Raw genomic sequence first — 19,705 nt, 5'->3', positions numbered from 1 at the left:
TAGCTTTGCTATGAAGCGGACGCCGTTATTAAAGTGTATTATAGCAGTTTTGCGCGCCAAGATGTTTACATCTTTTGTTAATTATTTATTTCTATGCAGGTTGGCGGCTACTGCCATTGGTCTAACAAATCAGAAGATGTCCGTCTAGCGTGGCTTAAAGTGTCAGCGCTGCTTCCACTCTCTATCAGAAGAATGAGCCGAGCAGAGAACCTCGAGGTGAAGTGACATCATTCATCATTTGCAGAAAAACTGCTCAAATAAACGAAAGAAAAGAAACACAGCATAAGCGTCAAGCTCCCGACACTTCCAGGATGCGACTGGAATATTTGATTTTTGTTCCACTGCGCCGACGCTTACATAACTGCACGTGTTAGATGGCGAATATGCAGCATGGGCAACAGTTGGTCCGCATCGTCAAAAATAGCTTCATTGGCGAAGCGGTTTGGCGGAAGCTAATCTCGGATAATCCTCTTTCGCACACCCTTAAGATAGCCCGCAAATTTGAGGCTAATATTTTTTTAAAATCCTCTAATGTAGAGAGTTTAAGAAAACAAGATTAACCAAGCGTAGGATATGTGCAGCTGTTGTGCCCATTAATGTGAGATGGAAGATTGAACAATAAATGGCCTATGGTCTATGGAGAGCCCGTTGAACTGTAATATTGAGTGCCTTGGATGACGACGGCAGTTTACCTGTGTTCCTCCCGACCGGAAACGCGAGATTAGCTCGGCTGAAAGCATCCCAAATGTGAAATATTTAGTGGGGGTCACCCTCCGTGACAAACTTCATTTAAAACAACCATAGTAATAAGAAGATGGAGAGAGTGAGTCTTTGTAAGCGTAATATTAAAGCTGTGGTCAACAATTCAAGCATTAAATGACTAGCCTAAGATCATACTTTCTATTTTCACCTATAGTTTCAAGCGTCTGAGAAAGGCAAACATTTTATTATTCTATAATTTTCTTGGACATTAGGCACGCGTTTTTGTAATTTCACAGCATCGGTAACGTTTCAAAGCAGTAACTGGTTGGTGCATCTTTCGTTTGGTATCCGATATTATAAAGCTTCCTTTGTGTGATGTTGATATTCACGCTCCCGTGGCGGCTTCCTCCGCGTAAAAAAAGAAAAAGAAAAAAAAAGAAAAACAGTTTCAAAGGCTTTGATTTTGACGGCGGCATGTGTCAAACGCGATTACGTTTCGCGTTATGATTGATACCCATTGTCTTAAACATTCTTCCCCGGCTTCGAATCATTAATTGTCTTGCTTTTTTTAAGGCCATCGACATAAACACTGCATAACAGAGCAATGAACTCACACTCACTTATGGAAATATAATTATTCAGTGTCTCAGCGGGTGGGAAAATGTCCTCATGGGCCTGCTCCGAACGAGGCCCATTTGCACATTTCTTCCTACTTCAATACACGCGTTGTTACATCAGAAAGCAGGCGATAATTTCCATTCGTGCATTGCGTCGCTTTCCGTAGTGTGTTCAATCTACTAACAACTGAACCTCGCATGCCGCGATAAGTTATCACTTCGTTGCTTAGCTGTGCTGAACATTCAAAGTATGCATTGAATGTCCTACACAGCAATGAAATCACCTCCATTAAGTTAAAACGACGTGTACGCTGATTCCCTCCAGGAAGACGAAGCGACATCAAGGCTCCTGAATGCGTCGGGTACTGTCCTCGCTACCAGAAAGCTCTTGTTGCCCTACATCTACACGGTCTTCTACGAGGCTCACGTGATGGGTGGCGCCGTTCTGCGGGCACCATTTTACGAGTGAGTAGCAAAGAAAGGTATACGACAGAAAACTTATGAGATGGCTCAGTGGAATGAGCGGCCCAGGGCAGCATTTTCGTTTTCCTCGGGTTAAGCTCAAAGCCACGATGTGTGTTGTACGTTGCAAACAAAATGGGCAACATGATGAGAGAGGCACGTGTTCAAGACAGGCTCTCAATCACGTATGCCATCTATTCATCTGTCCATCGTGCTCTTTCACATCATTCTGTTTGTCATTGTTCGCAGCATTCAACGAAAACCAACTAGTCCAGCTGGGCTGAAGTGTGAGAGATGTATAAAAGGAAATGCTTGCCAGCCCCGTTCGTATTTTATGATTAAATTTCAGCTTTTTGAACGAAGAAACAGCGCTAGAAGAGGACGAACACGAGTGGACACAAACACGGCGCTTCGTGTCTTCGTCCTGTTCTAGCGCTGCTTCTTCGTTCAAAAAGCAGTATGTACCAACCAGCCCAATTCAAGACGTTAATACAGTTTAAATTTCAACTGTTTAGCACCTTCACAGTTCCTCTTACAAACGTAAGGCGGCGTGTAGCGAAAACGCAATCCCAAACCTAACCTTTTCTTTAGTAAGGGTTTGACAGCGCATTTCCCCGTGTTTAACTACTAGCACGTGAAACTTCACGTGTTTTCGTTATCATTAACCATTTCCACGTCGCTGTGTCAGTTCACGACGTGCCACTCATATGATGACTTTTTCATTTGAAAAAGACAGCCCTAAATAGTGCTTGTAGGTCGTACGGAAATACAAGTTATGTGCGGCCAAACACGCAATCGGTGCAGTTGGCATTGGCCTAAATGCAATTAAACGCTTTATTCTTTGCCTGAACAGGTTTCCCACAGACCCTTACGCGATGAACATCAGCTATCAGTTCCTTTGGGGCTCTGCTCTACTCGTTTCCCCCAGGATACAAGAGGTACGTCCATGTTTAATGCGCACTCATGCGAAGCTTGTGCACCGTGATGACTGTTACAATAAGAGCAAGAAGTCAGTCTTGCCTACGAGTTGTGGATATTAGGACCTGCCTTTTGTAGCTTCCAGCCAATTTTTCCCCAAGAAAAACCTGGCGTTTTAAAATGTAGAACGCGTGTAGCAAGAGAAATCGCAGCGTGAATGCGAAATTTGCTGTTCTTGCAGTGATTTAAGCCCAATGTTGCAAAATATGTCAAACACTAACTGCTCCTGTCGCGTGTTAGTTGTAGCAACTTTAGCTGCCGTATTCTTTCTTTATTTAGCTTCTAGATATGACGAGGCGAAAGGTGTAACTTCGTGAACGTACATCTGAAGAAGCAGTGCAATAGTGTGAACAATGTTCAGTGCTGTCCCATAACGCGTAAAATGTCATGTCCGATTCAACAGCGCAAATGCAAGATTGTGCAAATGCGCCACCCGTGATATCTGAAACACTAAAGTAACCATGTCCGAGTCGTCACCAGAACAAGTGTCACATCGACAGCCAAAGCAGCATGATGTGCACGAAATGTGTTGACAATTAACTTAAATCAAGCCCTAGTTATCCTCGGTTATACTCGGTGTGCGCGGTTTATATTGGGCGTCATTCTTCCAGTACGAAGCGAAATTTCTTTTCTCAAATCGCGCAAAAATGTGGGTACGACTGGAAACGCTTCTGCACCTTTTTTAAAGCACGTCACTCCTGATCACAGGGTAACTACCTGAAAAATGCCCTTTGAGAAAATAGAGCTACTAATAGCAGTGGTCTGAGGAAAACGTGCTTATGAAGATGTTACTGCCAAGGTATTTTGCGCATTACGCGGTAGCATGCAGCCTAGTAAGCGAGACAAATATAGCTATGCTGTAAAAACAAATTATGCGTTTAGTTATAAGCCTACGAGACAATTTCGCAATCGCGATTAAGTTGACAAAAGAGTGTGTCTGCCCTCTTTTCCTTGTATTCCTTGTCCTTGTGCACTGTTTTATTAATAAAAGTGAATAACCACCAAATAGCCCAACATGCCACTTTGTCATAACAAAACAGGGTTGAATTTTGCCTAGTATACCTCCTGCTTTGTTCGTTTCATAATCCTTAAAAATATATATAGGGTATGCCTAAAGCTATAATTGCAGCTACATCGACTATGGTCATAAACTTTTCAAGTCTATGACAACCAACCGTCTAGTATCCTTATTGAAGCAGATTGACAGATACGTTTTAACTGCGCAGCCTTCCGGTCAAACATATCTGGCGGTTAGCGGTTACCACCGGCATTCTTGGGGTTAGACTCTGCGAAAGCAGTTTTAAGCGTACATCACCAGTAGCCCTATCGTGATTTGCTAACTCCCCCGCAAAAAACTGAGTTGGCTTTTCCCGTTATTAAGTTTATGTCGTATTCTTTCATTTGTCTATCTCTTTCCCAAATATTTCCTCTTTCTTTCGTCCTATCTTGATTTCCTGTATTTATTCCGTTGGATTGAAAGGGTAGGCAGGCATTGTGCCCTTCTCAGTGGCAGTTGTCAGCCTGCTCCCGCCCCAGTTCTTATGCGTCATTTTATGCTCATGTATGCATATCAAATAATACTTCTAATCGTGAGTGTTTTGGCCTTAATAATATTTAAGCGTCAGGCCAATTTCCTTCTGCAGGATGCTCCCGGAGTAGACGCCTACTTCCCAGCGGGCCAGTGGTGCGACTTCTACACGGTAAATGCGATGTAGTATAATTTAATTGCGTATCGACATTTTATGCAAAAAGTTCTTAGCCAAAAAGGCCAGTTTAGACGATAGTGTCAGCACAAACAAATAAATGAACAAACAAAGTCATAGCAAATAAACACCAGACATGTAAAGAAGCTATGATTGCCATCCATCACTTGATATTTGTGTGGTAGTAAGAGATAAACAATTTCAGCGTGAACTGTAATACGCTCGCATTGCTGCAAGTGCCTGATGAGTTCTTAGAGTATCGCAGCCTCAAAGAATTGTGAAAAAAAAAAGATGCCAGGTGTCAGAAAAAAGACAAGCAAGCGCAAGCTCTCGATCTCAACTGAATCTCTCGTCGACAACAGATTGATCATAATTTAACATGCAGTCATGCATACTCAATAGTTCTAACATTATTCTTTAAAAATATCATTTTTCAGCAGGGCATAGTTGCTTTACATGAAAAGCGACCACCGCAGCAGAGCAAAAAGCACATCGAAGCAATATATAAGCCGTGCTTTAATTACTTTAAATAAGTTCTGCGTCTTTGAATGAATAGAATAAATAGTCTTTATTTTGTGTGGGCGAGTGTTGCTAATTATCCTATGTATACTTGATAAAAACTGCGCCTCCTTCTTCCCAATCTTCCTTTGCATATTGTAATATGTCGCTTTCTTTTCCTTTTATAGCACGAATGGGCAATGGTCACAAAAAGGCACGCACGCGCAGATTTCCATATTTCGAGACTATCTTTGTATCGGTTTCAATTTGCGAACACACAGTAAATGTGGCTCCGGCAAACAAATATGCTTTATTCGTGATCTAAAAAAAAAGGCAGCGATGAAATTTCAAACTAAGTTAGAGGCTTCTTTTGGCAGGATCTCACTCGCAGTCCACGCAAAAACCCGATAGCCATCATGCCGGCTTCCTGAGGTAGTCTGACATATGTTCTTTTCAAGTGCAGGGCGAATCCATCAATCTACAGCGTGGAGGCAACGTCACGCTTAACTCCGAGAACGCCGCCTTGCACGTCAGGGGCGGTTTCATAATTCCTTTGCTTCGACCCGTTGACAACCAGAGCAGGTGAGTGTTGAAAGCAATACTTCTCATTAAGAAAACACGCGTTCCAGCCCTTAAATTCGCGTTATCCCTCTATCACACTTATTTACATTACCTTATTTACGTAACTGTGCGTTCAAAAGCACACCTAATGAAATAGATTTTTTCCAAAGTATGCCCATAAACTCGCATCCGCCAGCAATGACATGTCAGAAAAATTGCGACCTGCTGTTTTTTTATTTATGTTCGAGAATGAATGAGTAGTCAGCGTTATCCCACAACGCGTTAACATTTACAACTTGTTACATATTTCCGTGTAGCGGGTTCAAATCCGCCGGCAACAATTCAAATGTGCTGGGGTGGGGAGCGCTTGTGCTGTTTTTGTGAATTCTTTCGAAAAGGAAACGTGTCTAGATCATTGCCGCGCTTCTATGCAGAGCATACCCTCTTCCACAAACTAATATTAAGGACTTTGTATTGCAGTTCTGTAAGAAAACTGGAGCTGTTCGTCTCTCCTGACGAGAATGGCGAAGCATCGGGTTTCCTCTACTGGGACGACGGCATCACATACTGTACGCACTACGTCTTGAATTTTGCTGTTGTTGCATAAATCATGCGTTTCGAACAATATGCGTACGCGACCCACATTTATGCTCGCCATACAGCTTGAATTGTGCATACTGAGAGACGCACACACATCATTAAAAAATTGCATGGCGCGCGACCTAGTTAAGAATATTTTTTTCTCATATATGTTTTCCTCTTTTTCGTTTTTTTTTTCAGACGAAGACATGACAGTCGCAGTCGCCACGCGCCTCAACTTCACTTTGACCAAGGTATTATGTGGTTTTGACTTAGGGGCAAGTACGGGTGTTTGTATTTGCTGAAACGAAACTTCTTTAATTGGCTTCGCCAATGCTAACGCATAAGTTATTTTTCCAAGAGTATAAGAGTGTAGAAAAAAAGAAAGTGTTACTCAAGAAAGGAAAGGGCGACCTGCTGGCTATGTATGAAGAGGCAATGGCTGCTCGAGATCTTGATAAAGCCATCCTAACCAAACACTTGATAGTCTAAGAAATATTTATTGGCTTAGGTATTATATGTCTTCAAAAACGCTCGCGCAAATAACCACATGCAGGAATAAGTGGTGCAACGCGCACATTCACGAATAATGAAGTCCGTTTAACATCATGCTACCCAACGGAAACAAGTGGCTATGCATAGGTTCCCTCCACGAGGCTGCCATAGCAGGCAATGAATCTGCGCACGCTTGCAAAATGACATGTTAGACTTGCGAAAATTTAGCTCGTAATACTCATGAAAGCACAGGGCACATTTCAGCACGCATATTGCGGGATCACTTGCGGGCGCCTGACGAGGTTTTTATGTTGAAGTTGAAGTTTATTTTTATTTAGCACAGATAGTACAAAACATTGCCCCGATCGTAATCGGCCTGTGAGCTAAACTCGTCAGAGCTGCTACTGCTGTTGCAAACATGCATGGTTCATGGTTTATGGAGTTTAACGTACCAAAGCGACCCAGTCTATGCGATACGCCGCAGTGGAGGGCTACGCATGATTTCAACCACGCGGAGTTCTCTACCGTGCGCTGAAATCGCGCAGTACACGGGACTCTTGCATTCCGCCGCCATCGAAATGCGACTGCCGCCGCCGGGATGCTATTGCAAGTGTATTCCTTAAATAGCCTCCACTGTAACTGTCCCGACAGTAGCGTAGCACTTTGCTGCAGAGCCTGCATTGATGTCGATACCAGAACGTTTCTGGTGTTTAAGTAGGAAACAAAGAATGGTGTATGTGTACTTCCCTTGCAAAATAAGACAAAAAACAATAAATGCAGCAGAAACTGCTCCTATTCGACGTCGAAAGTCTTATGAAATACCAGTTTCACGTTATAGTAGCCTTTCAAAAAATACTGCAGCACTAATCCATTGACTGCGCTGCGAAACAACGTACTGATATAATTTACATAGCAGCGTATAAAGCTTTGCGCCAACCTTGGCTTGCTTCTGCACAACGACGGCGAGGATTTTCGCCATATACTCTCGCGCTTGGCCAGGACACGCTACGGAGAGGCGACTGTTGAAAAAACAACTGCCACGCATTAGGACCCTAATGACCTTAGTTATAAAATGTCTCTGCATTATGCTATTGGAAATAGAGCAGTGATAAGGATTGAGCGCACCTGAATATTTTATTGAAGATACGGATATTATTAAACGTGTATTCGCTGTGCACCGCACACTGTAGTTAAGAAAGCGCGACACACTTTATGTTTTGTATTTATTTGCGATTGCTGTTTTAAACTTTTAAATCAGTTTTGTACGTTCCGGGGGATTAACTAACATGCGGGTATTGTACATTACTTCGTGCAAGTTAACTTTGTCTGTACGCCTGGTAATCTTTGGCTACGCTGAGTTCTTGTAGACGTTTTCGCAGTACACTGCATACTCATGTGTGACAGCACTCATTTCTAATGCGTTGCGCAAAGTATATTCGCCCTTTGTCCATGTATGTTGAAATGGGTTTATTACTAGACACAGCCAAAGAGGCGATGTGTCGAAAACTAGATGTGTGCAATGTGTAAACGTAAGCGATGCGTTTGTTGCCTTTGACATTACAGACATCATGTATTCCGTTACGTGTATAAGAACACAGAGTAGCTGCTCGGAGCAACCAGGGCAATTTTATGTGCATTAAACGAATCTGGGAAGGGAACTACACAACCGCATTAAACTGTGGCGGCCAAAATTGCGGATGATTTCGCGTCGCAGCGGCAGTCATGGCGCCAGGCACTATTGTTTATTGGCATCAAATCACTTTCATTAGCTCCGTTTTTGAGGCGAATACCTTAAACGGTTCATGAGATTGGTCCCTCGGCGAAACGTCGCCATGCAGTACAAGTCGCGTGACGGGTCCCTACATCTTTGCGGCGTTCGCGTGTTAAAGAGAGAAAAAACACTGCGTTCGCTTGACCCGGCCTCAAATCACATGACCACTCGCGCACCTCGTGGCTTCATGGCGCGCTAGCGGAGCGTCCACTTCGCATTTGCGGTGTTCGCGTAACTGAAACAAACTTTATGCAGCTGCACTGAACGGGAAACCTGTGCGAAATGCGGAGCAGCGAAAAACTCAAGCGAAAAACTCAAGGAGCCTGTGTTAAGGGGCTAGTTGGTACGACATTAGAGAGTTTGAGAAGTGGGGCCCCAAGGAGCTTGGACACCGAACAAATTTGCGAGCTACCAGGGCGCATGCGCAGAACGAAAGCCACTCTTGGTCTCTTGCGCTCGCGTTCATCCCAGACCCAAAAATCGAAAACTAGCGTGGTTCTCCGAGCTGTCTTGGGTCGCCAGCGAGACGACTCAGACGCAGCGCGGGCCACGACGCACTATGGCCTGCGTCTCGCATAATTTTAATTTCACCACATGTGACGCCCCGTGCGTTTGACCTAACGCAGCCTGCTTTTGACCCAATTCTCAAACTCTGCTGATCCTTCGAACGCAAGAGCAGCCTACCCAACGCAGCTTAGGGACCCATCGTTTTGGGTCCCCAATTCTCAAACTGAAGAAGGAATGAAGAACGCAACAGTTAGCCCAACAAATAGCCGACGACGTTAGTGGAGCTGAAACGCCCTTCCCTACATGGCATAGGGAACTGAAACTGGGCATGTAGGGAAGAAGCAGCAGCACCTTATGGTAAGCTGCATTCCGACGAAGTTTTCCGAAGCCGTTAGTGGAGCTGAAACACCCTTCCCTACGTGCCTGGTTTCAGGCTTGGCACCACTAGTGCCTCATCAACGAAAACAATGTGGCGAATTACTTCAGTCAGGCCGTTCTTGTTCTTCTGCTTCTTCTGTCTCTCATTGCCCATTAGCAGCGATTTGGCTGTGGGAAACAGCGCGCACACTGCGTGCTTCGCCCCTTGAATGAATGAAACAACTTTATTGCAAGATCCGGCTAGTTGCTGGTCCGGGCCAGACCGCTCAGATGGAGGTCCCAGGTTTCACTTTAGTTGAGCTGAAACACCCTTCACTACATGCTTCGTCCCTCCCCAGTTTTTATTTCTCTTTCATTACCTCACTGTACTCGTCATCTCGCCTATCAGAGTTATTTCATAAGCGAACAGCTTTATGGAGCAAGCGTCGGCTGTTAGCTTAGATGGACAATCTGACAAAACGTTCTGGCACAATCGATTTTTCAGAAGCTCATGGAAGGCGTGAGCGACGGTGAGTGCTGAATAGCATGTCACGGTGGCTTCGCGACGAAATAGTTATTCGCCGTCTTCGTTACATCTAACCTAACATTATTTAATCTTTCAAAATGTCGCTTATACTCCAGTATTTCAAAACTTTCTATGGATGACTCCCGCCTCTTTTTAAATGCGAAGCATTTCTTAGCGAACCTCTGGCACTTTGGCCGTTTCTATCTATCTATCTATCTATCTATCTATCTATCTATCTATCTATCTATCTATCTAGCCGCCTACGTCTGGGCGCTTTCCTGGTCGTCTCCATAATTTGTAATATACCAGAATTGGCATAGCAGGGGATCAGAGTATGACGAACACGATTCAGTGGTCATGACATGAATAACGCCAAATACCAGTCGCGTACGTCATTAAATCCTTTCTCTCAGTCACGTGTGGCACATACCCGCATACCAGAGTTCACGCTATGCGGGTATGTGCCACAGGTGATACACAGTCTCAACCGACACAGTAACCGGGAACACACGCACATTGGCAGGCAAGGAAAGTGATAATAATAATAATTGTAGGGGTTTTATGTCCCAAAATCACGATGTGATTATGAGAGACGCCGTAGCGAAGGGCTCCAGAAATTTTGACCATCTGGTAGTCTTTAACATGCACCGAGGTCGCACAGTACACGGGCATCTAGCATTTTGCCTCTGTCGAAATTCGACCGCCGCGGCCGGGATCGAACCCGCGACCTCCTGGTCAGCAGCCGGGCACTGTAGCCGCTACACCACCGCGGCGGATGCAAGAAAAGTGACGAAGCTAAACACAGAACACCCCTGGAAGACGCTCAACTACCATCTGCTCGTCCACGTGGTCCGCAATGTGGACCACGCGGTTTACGCAAAAGCCGGGGTCAATGTTCGCTGCAATAAATCTGCTGAGAAAACCAGGCCTCTCATCATTACCGGTGACTTCAACATTCATTTACCAAGAACCAACAATGTCTGGTCCTTATACCGCGTGAAAGACGGCTGGGATGTGGACAGGGTATCAATAGACCTCGCTGCCACGTCCAGGACAGCAGGCATCATACATCATTTGATCGTAAGAGGTATCCAGGATTTCCACCAGCTGTACTTGACCTCGCACTTCACTACACTTAGACCCCTCGTTACGGCGATCACGAACGGATCCAATTAACAAGTCCGGTGCAGCTGCTGGTGCTCACTGATCACGGTGATGATGGCCTTGTTCAAGAACTGTCAAGAACCACTTCCACATAAGCACATGGGTTCGTGAAATGTCCGTGCGTTCACCACCATAACAGAGATGTGCAAGCATAAGAACTTTAACTGCAACTGTGACTAACGTATGTGCAGTGCGCCTGTGCGTGACACTCGGCTGTGTAATGTTTAGGAAAGCTTTTCTGAATGAAGGTTAGTTGCGAGTAACACCTGTCCTGTGCATCTGTGTTCTTTCTTTGTCCTGTTCGGATTCGCGGTATCCAGTATTCAAGAATATAAGCACTACATATCAGCTTACCGCGTCTCGTGTTAGTAACACCCATGTTGCTATTAGCATCGTTACGCAACTGTAAACAACTCGTTACAAAATACATATGCGACTCTTCAACATATCAGTGTGCGTCTACCACTTCCACATTTCTCTAGCGTCATTCCGTAACGTTTCGCTCAATGTGAAAAATTACGCCACGGTCACCATCCCGCGCATGCTTCGCATAACATCGATTCCCACGGTAAGTGGGATCTGCCGAATTTTTCTTCTAATGCGACCCTTCGTGTAGCTGAAAGAACCGATTTGTTGCAGCATCTATGTATTGTTTATTTGTCTATATTCTATTCATATTGCTTTGTAGTTGGGAGAGCGACGATAAAACAGCAGCGATAAATACACCGCTTCCTTCTTTTCAGGAGCAAAATGTTTCCAAGTTGTCCTTATCAGCCGTGAAAAAGAACTCCCACAAACAAGAAGCACTGATGATAGACTCAGTGACCTTCTGTAATGCAGCTCCTCCGGTTTCAGTTTTGTTGGATGGAAAGACAAGCGTCAACTCAACGTACAACTCGAACCTCAAGGTACGCAATCCTGACATGCCTGTGTCAATTTTTCGTAAATGTTTACTCTTCAAATTAACCGCTCAACACACGCGTGCACGCACGCCGTTCTGGATCTTGATGGTGTTTTAGGAGCGTATAGCAAATCATTCATGCTTTATGGTTCATAGGTTTGTTTATTAGTGATTGATTATGCTTTTTAGGACAGTGTCACGACATAACACATCACGATGCCATAGCTGCCGTCTTTTTATCGAAGCATTGTACTATTTTGTGGGTTTACTGCGTTACAACCTCGGTTAGAGGTTGTAATTAGAGATGTTAATTAGGATAACAAATTGATGCCTCCACTGGTTCATGTAGTGACGTCTGTGAATAGTGTTGTCTTAAGGTTCAAGTAGCATTCATATCAGTAAACATTTGAGGCAGTGCTATTTCGAAGGTAGCTTTTATAACAGCTGAGAATAATTTACTCTTTAGAACATTGCGGCAAAATCTTTTTTTTTTTGCTTTTTGCAGGTTCTCAGGGTGGCACTTTTATCCATGGATGACACCAATCATGTAATTGCTATGAATTACTAGATAATCACAATACAACACACGGAACGAAAGAGTAATGCACAGACCTCTTACCTGTGTGTACAAAATATTCATCAATTTCTGCATTGTAAAAGCATGGTTAATGTATCATCTGACGTTCACAAATTTCGAGTTGAATAAAACAATGCAGAAGCTTGGAGATCTCGCTCTGGTGATTGCGATAATGAGGAGTCTGAGATCTGAGCTTAAAATAAAAAAAAATAATTTTCGGTTGACAAAATAAATAACTGACTAGCGTCAAGTTATGGTTGTACACTACAGCAGAAAAAAAATCAAGATGTTTTCTGGAATGCCCTGGCTCTTGGCTCTTCAAACATGTACAAGAGAAATTACCACGCAATCTTCTACATCCTTATTAAACATTTTATTCCTAAAACTTCATATATCCATTACGGAGTGGAGGTTACTTCTTCGAGGTTTTCCGTTGCGAAGCGTGTCATCTTGAGACACAACGATTCGCTAGAATTTAAGCGCTGACTGCAGGCCCATAACGCACAAATGAAGGGCAGATATAAGTAGGATGATTACGCCACAAAGGTTACGCACAAAAGTCTGGATTCCATGTCTACACTAAGGGATGGTAAAATAAAAGGGAAGGTTATATTAATACGAGATATAAAAATTAGCGCAGCTTGCACTGAGTCGCGCAAGGCTGGGTCACGGCAGAGCTGGTGGGCACCTCGCTGGTGCTGGCTTGGCTAGGCTTCTACCCTCTCACCTCTCTCCTTCACGCCCCTCGCTATACTGTACTATACGTGGTTGTGCTTGCTCTCGCCAATAATTTATCTCCTTCTCTATCTTTATTTCTCTGTTCTATTTCTTTATTTATCTCTGAATACGCTCTTTCGCCCATTAGAGTTATTGCATCCCATGCCGGAGAAATGCGATGCATTGGGATGAAGCAGAATACGACAGTGACGAAGATATCGTGCGCTGGTTGATGATGATGATACTTTTCTACCTACGAAACGCGGCCAACCTCGAGCGTAACAGCTCTGCTGCAAAATAAAATAAGACGGGCTCACGGTCGCACAGATGAATTTTGACATGGTGATTTCTTGCGAGCCTGATGCGCCCGAATAACCGCCGTTGTCCGACACGCTGAGGAATTCTCTCACCTGAGTTGCATCTTCGCCACCTAGTACCAGTGGCAGTAGCAATACCCCCTTTCAGCCGAACACATTTCTGCCCCCACTTTTTCGGCACTAGCTCTTTGGTCTGACATCAGGAAGCCGATACCACACGCGGCCTCTCCGCTTAGCACGTAGCTAAATTCCACGGACCCTTCCACGTTAGAGAGTAAATGTCCTGCGTAAAGCAAGGTGTGGGACCGGGCTAGTTGGTATTCCATAGTGACGTGAACAGCGCGTGTAATACACAAGAACGAAGAACCGACGAGGACTCGTCGGTTCTTCGTCCTTGTGTATTGCAAGCGCCGTTCACGTCACTATGTCCTGCGTTAACTTGAGTTATTTAAGAGGAGGGCTTAATGACGCAGACGCTACTCAGGTTATGCTGAACAAGACACGGGGCAAAAGCGAAATTCCACTACTAAAAGCAGCTTCTGCTGCAGGGCTTAAAACATTTAAAATATCTCGTTAAAAAAATCAGGAGCCCCTTTCTCTATTGAATATATCAGGAAAGCAAAACTCAGTGTTGGCGTGCCTGACGTACTACTTCTCTCTCTTTCTTTCAATCGCGTTACGCAATGCTCCCTCTCCACTTTTTCCTTCCTCCGTGCCGGGAATCGGACCGTCATCCATGTGTTTTAGCAGAGTAACACTTCAGTTGCTAAGGGAACAACGACGGTTATGCGTTAATGTCCAGACAGCAATGGGAGATGGCAAGCCACCTCGCTAACCTCGATAAAAGGCCCGATTTGCCGTATCGGAAAGGGCCGATCGCCGACAAGCCTACGATCGAGAGAGCTTCACTTATTGCAACGCGGTGCATACAAATTCGCATGTGAACGGCGAACCTTCGAGTGCCTTATTCGTGTAGTACACCCGCATTTCTGTACACTCACGGGCTCCGGGATTCTTTAGCTGTTAACCCGGAAGCCTAACTTGTGAGGCAGTAAAAGCATCGCTTGAAGACTCATCGCGTCGGTCCAGGAGTTTGGGACAGCGCTTTCGCCGTTTGTCACACGACGTGGCGTATGAACCTTCAACTTTTAAAATTGGCGCGAGAACGCTTGCCGCACGGCAGAGAAAACGACAATACGCATTAAAAAAAAACGCCCGATATCGACTGTCGCCACCGAGAGGGAACCGCAATCGCCGACTGATAAGCGCAACGCATACGACGAGCGGTCGGCGGGTAGCTTGACTGTGAATCAGCAGTTCTTTTGCAGTGAATGCGCTTGTACAAGTCTCTTGGCTGTGCTTGAAATCTCGGAAGGGCGTGCCGCCCTTCCTCTCGTCATTTTCGATATATATCGTCCGATTGCGGTGTCGTCGGCCCCTGCGGGTCTCTTGAACTAAAGTAGGACCGTAAGACGTCCTTTTGTCCCTGCAGCTTTCGTTATCTAAAAGAGCTAATATCAAGAAAATTATACCACCTTACGACGTGGTGATGACGGTTTGAGAATATGCAGAGACACACTTGACGTCCTTGGTATTTCTTGGCGTGAGTTTACAAATGAATTATTTTGCGCTATTGCGTTAAATTATTTTGCGCTATTGCGCACGGGCGTGTCATATTCGCTGCCAGAGACAATCTCTTTATAGCTCAAGAAAGAGAAGAAATAACGGCAGAAATTGATAGAAAAAGAGATATATAATGTTCCTGTTTCAATAGGTAGCGTCGTGTTTAGGAAGCTAATTTCACTGCAAGAATGGTGCATGGTAAATTTATTACTAGAGTGAAACTTGCTACAGTGGTCAATGAATTGTTTTAGTGCGCTTATGGCATTTTCCCATATAATAAAGATGTCTTCTTTGTAGCCGAGATACGTGGAAGTCTTTACTGGAGATGATTTCGACAGCTCTGATTCTAACTGTCCCATAAAAATGTTGGCGTATGTTGGCGCAAAAGGGGTCCCCATAGTAATGCCAAAACTTTGTAGGTAGTGGGACTAATCAAATTCAAAATAGTTAGGCGCCAGGACTAATTTCAGTAACGGAAGGTAAACTTCAGCATTATGTGTCTGCTTGCCTTCTATGAGTGACTTTGGGACCCCTTCAGTCTATTCAGTGATGGGTATATTCGTATACAAGGAGCAGACATCTAATGTTACCATAATGGCCTGATCCGCGAGTCTTTGTGTTTCAATAATGGAACCTATTATTCGAGAAAAATTAGGATTATCTTGAACAAACGACGGTAGGGTAGATAGTATATCAGCTAAATAATGATATAGAAATTTCGATATCGACTCAGTAGGTGTATCGTTGTTGGAAACGATAGGCCTGCCTGGGATTTCCGCGATAAGTAGTTCATCTTTGGAAACCTTATGAATTTTCGGAAGAAGGTAGAAGCGGCCTACTTGCTTGTTTTTAGGCATCAGGAATAGGTGTTCGGAGGGTGTGATTAATTCTCTGGCTAGAAAATCCGTTATTGTATGTTCTATGCTATTACTATATTCTTCAGTCGGGTTGGAGGTTAATTTTCGGTAGTGGGTGTTGTTTCTGAGTTGTCTGAGAGCTTAGTTTTTATATTTTTCTATAGGCCAGATTACTATACTACCACCCTTTTCCGCAGGTTTTATCACAATGTCCTTTCTGCTGCAGAGTTGTTTCATGACGTCGTGTTCTGCGTAAGTTAAGTTCTTCGGCTTTCGACTGTGTTTAGTTGTGCTCAGAATTTGCCTTTAGGCTAGTTTTATGTAGTGATTTAACTGGTGCCTATGTGCTTGGCGGTCGCAAAGAGTCAGTGCTTACGTCTTCTGTATCTGCCTTATCAAAAAATCGTTATCTGATGCACAAACGTCCCGAAAACTCAGTTATACCAATGTGGAGCACCTACTCGTTCAAATAGAGAGAGAGAGAGAAAGAGAAGAGGAAGGGTGGGAGGTTAACCAGAAGGTAGTATCCCGTATGGTACCCTGCACTGGTGTTGGGGAATAGGAGGTTGAAAGCAAGAGGGAGAGAAAATAAATAATAAGGAAAAAACAATCACAACCACACACACACACACACGAAAACATGAAAGCGTTCCACTCAGAGGCTTTCTGACAGGCCAGTAGATCGCAGTAAGGCTATAGCTCTTGTAAGGCCTACTTCTGTTCTTCTGCGACGTTATGTCAGGACGATGGCGTAGTAGTCTTTCTTCTGATAAATGCTCGTCGTCTAACTTCTTGAAAGCGTGACAAAAAGGTTGTCTCTGTGTGCTATACTCCGGACAGTCACACAGAACATGTCGAATTGTTTCTTCGTCGCCGCAGTGTTCACAGACGGTGGCGTCAGCCATTCCTATGCGGAACGCATACGCATGGGCAAACGCGACGCCCAGCCATGATCTACACAGAACGGTAGCGTCACCTCGGCGGTGTCTTGATGGGAATTGAAGGCTTAACGTGGGATCAAGGGAGTGTAGTTGTACATGCATGAAATGTGGCTCATTCCAATTTGACGTGGTGCATTGGCGAGCGAGCATGCGGAGCTTCCGAGCAGCGCCTATCCTAGAAAAGGGTATCGACAGGTCGCGGTCCTCTGTATGGGCTGAACGGGCAGCTTGATCGGCCCGCTAATTAGCGACAATCCCACATTGACTTGGTAGCCATTGAAATGTAATTGAAATGTAAATGTAAAAGATGTTCCACCACCTAACTCGGTTAGGTGGTGGAACATCTCGGCAGTCTCAAATACCAACTCTTCGTGCGGACCGCGGCGTAACGTCGACAGTAGAGACTGCAGTGCCACCTTGCTAACAGATCTTGGTTTTTTTCTGGATGCCTGGTACTGTCAGGTTGACGATCGGCTGTTTCAGGCATCACGGAGGAACCGAAGGTCTCGCCGCCGGCGTGAAGCCAGTTGGTAGAGATTCGCCGTGTGTGGTTACTGTTCGGCAAAAGGAGGTGCGTGGTCTGTTTGCTGGTAGAGAGGCTGTAGGTGGTGTCGTGGAGTCCGGGCACAATATCTTATGTGGGTCCTCAGCGCTTCAACCTCAATATGAGTATTTACGAGGTGGTCCTTGGCGATGGCTATGGTCGCCACTGTTGAGGCACTCTGAGGCAGGCCTAAACAAATCCGGAGGGTCTGTGCCTGAACGCTTTGTATCATGCGTCGACTTGTTTTGTTTGCGTTAGTTAACACAGGCAAACTGCAGCGCAGGAAACCGAGAAAAAGCACACTGTGCAGTTGTAACATAGCACTGGCGACATTTCCTAAGATTTTCTAGCGAAAAACTTGAAGAGGTGACAGATGCCTGTCAACCGCTTTTTCGGGTACGAGACTCCATGATATATCTCTGTCTGTTATGACGCCCAGAAACTTGTGTGATCGATAATAACTTTGACCATTGATTTATACGCTGCAGTTCGTCATGGGTTTGCGAGTAAAAGCAAGAAGAGCACACTTTACGGTAGAAATTTCCAGACCTCGATCTCGGAGGTGCACAGCAGTTTGAGTGGCAGTTGTCTGGATTCTCGCTCGCAACTGCAGGCAAATTACCGCAGATGTCCAGATGCAGAGGTCATCAGCGTATGTGGGCAGACCAACAGTGCTTGGCAGGTGCATATGGAGAGCAATCAGCTTATGATTGGATAGCACAGGGCTCCGTACTCCGCCCCGGGGGAAGGCCACGATAACTGTAATGCAGGGAGGTGGGTCTGTCCTCCGTGCTCACAAAAAAAGGATCGCATGAAGAGATAGCTGCGTATCCCTTTAAACATTCGACCACCCACTCGGACGTCTTCTAGAGCGGCAAGAACGGCTTCATGAGTAACGTTGTCCTAGGCCCCTTTGACGTCGAGGAACAAAGAAGCGCAAAGGTGCTTACGGCCTTTCTCGTACTCAACTTGCTTGATTAGATCGATGACGCTATCAATCGATGGTCGACCACGTCGAAAGCCGGCCATAGCATCAGGGTAGATGTCGTCCTACTCCAAGTACCACTCCAGGCGTCCGAGGATCACTGTCTCTCTCACTTTGCCAACAATGGTATTTAAGTGAGGACACTTCATTAGCAGTGATGCCGCGTATTTATTACTGGTTAACTGTTGAGCAGGCAAATGTAGCGAATTTCGCTGGTTCAATCTATGACGTATTAATTTCCACGTGCTGCGTCTCACACTATTAACCTAGTCTACTTAATTAAAGGGATACTGAACAAAAATTTGAAAAAGCTACGAAAACACTTACATTCGACTCGGACGACACGACTGTTCCTGTACGCAGCGTTTATTTCACGTAATTTCGAGCAGTTGGCCGTATTTTTAGTGGATTGTGAGAGCGTGGCGGTTGCATGCCACTGCGCTTGTCGGCGGACGTGACGTCGAGTGCTCCAGCAAGAGGGGGGCAACCGGCACGCTCTCTCCTGCCCTGCCACTTCCCTTTCTCTACCTCTCCTCTCAAGAACTGAGGGTGGCTGGTGTGGCGCTGAGCCTTGTCCTCTTTTCCCCACATAGGAAACAAAATAGCGCTTATTCCTCAAAAACCGCTGCAACTACCGAGCGTGTCGCGAGAGCGCAAAGATGCAAGGTGCGAGTGACAGTGGTTCCACGAGCGGTCGGTCATTGCGACTCCGAGTTCGACAGGCCTCCAAAACGGATGCGCCAAATACAACCATATGCGTGTGACCGTTCTGCTGTGTCAAGCGACAGCAAGGACTACAAGCCAAACGAGCCGCCGTAGCCCAACGTGTTCGGCAGCCGGGACCAGCAATTTACACAGTAACTCATAATCACTATCCTCGAAGTGTTCGGAGCACAAAACGTCACGCTTTGAAGGCACCCACGTTGGCTGCGATGGGCACGCAGCGCGAATCCATATCCTTCGGAGCTTCGGCTCTGTTGGAAAGGTTTGACAGGGCACACCCTAGCGCAGAACAGCGTTGAGGCATTCTGCGTTGTCAGGTGCTTCACCGTTCACATTACGTAGCAGCACACAACACAGACGGCAAATTCGTAGACGTGGGCGCAAGCTCCGCTTGAGAAAACAAATATACGGCCGAGAGCGCCGCAATGGCGTCGTTAGCTGCCGGTTGAGAACACGCACGGAGAACACCTTCCCGACCGTGAAAACACGTTTTGAGAGAGACGCGCGGCAGCGGGTGGCGGCTTGCGATGTCGATTGGTAAGCGATTTTGCTGCGAGCACGGTTGGCGAGTCACTATCCGCGGAGTTTCGCGTCACTTCC

The 19,705-nt window shown here is 45.4% G+C and overlaps 1 protein-coding gene across 2 annotated transcripts in view; it reads left to right on the top strand.

Moving 5' to 3' along the window:
* Positions 1-12,546, top strand: part of LOC119390585 (sucrase-isomaltase, intestinal) — a 41,019-nt gene extending 28,473 nt beyond the window's left edge. For both annotated transcript variants that reach the window (XM_049414871.1, XM_037658180.2), the window contains 9 exons: positions 100-216; positions 1,645-1,784; positions 2,635-2,719; positions 4,403-4,459; positions 5,424-5,542; positions 6,002-6,090; positions 6,302-6,354; positions 11,664-11,828; positions 12,327-12,546. In XM_049414871.1, the coding sequence (XP_049270828.1) occupies positions 100-216; positions 1,645-1,784; positions 2,635-2,719; positions 4,403-4,459; positions 5,424-5,542; positions 6,002-6,090; positions 6,302-6,354; positions 11,664-11,828; positions 12,327-12,389 (888 nt within the window). In that variant the 3' untranslated portion in view covers positions 12,390-12,546. The remainder of the gene's footprint in view (positions 1-99; positions 217-1,644; positions 1,785-2,634; positions 2,720-4,402; positions 4,460-5,423; positions 5,543-6,001; positions 6,091-6,301; positions 6,355-11,663; positions 11,829-12,326) is intronic.
* The last annotated feature ends 7,159 nt before the right edge of the window (positions 12,547-19,705 follow it).

This window comes from Rhipicephalus sanguineus, chromosome 4 (genome assembly GCF_013339695.2).
Source record: "Rhipicephalus sanguineus isolate Rsan-2018 chromosome 4, BIME_Rsan_1.4, whole genome shotgun sequence".
Taxonomy (NCBI): domain Eukaryota; kingdom Metazoa; phylum Arthropoda; class Arachnida; order Ixodida; family Ixodidae; genus Rhipicephalus; species Rhipicephalus sanguineus.
This window is presented reverse-complemented; position numbering and strand designations above follow the sequence as displayed.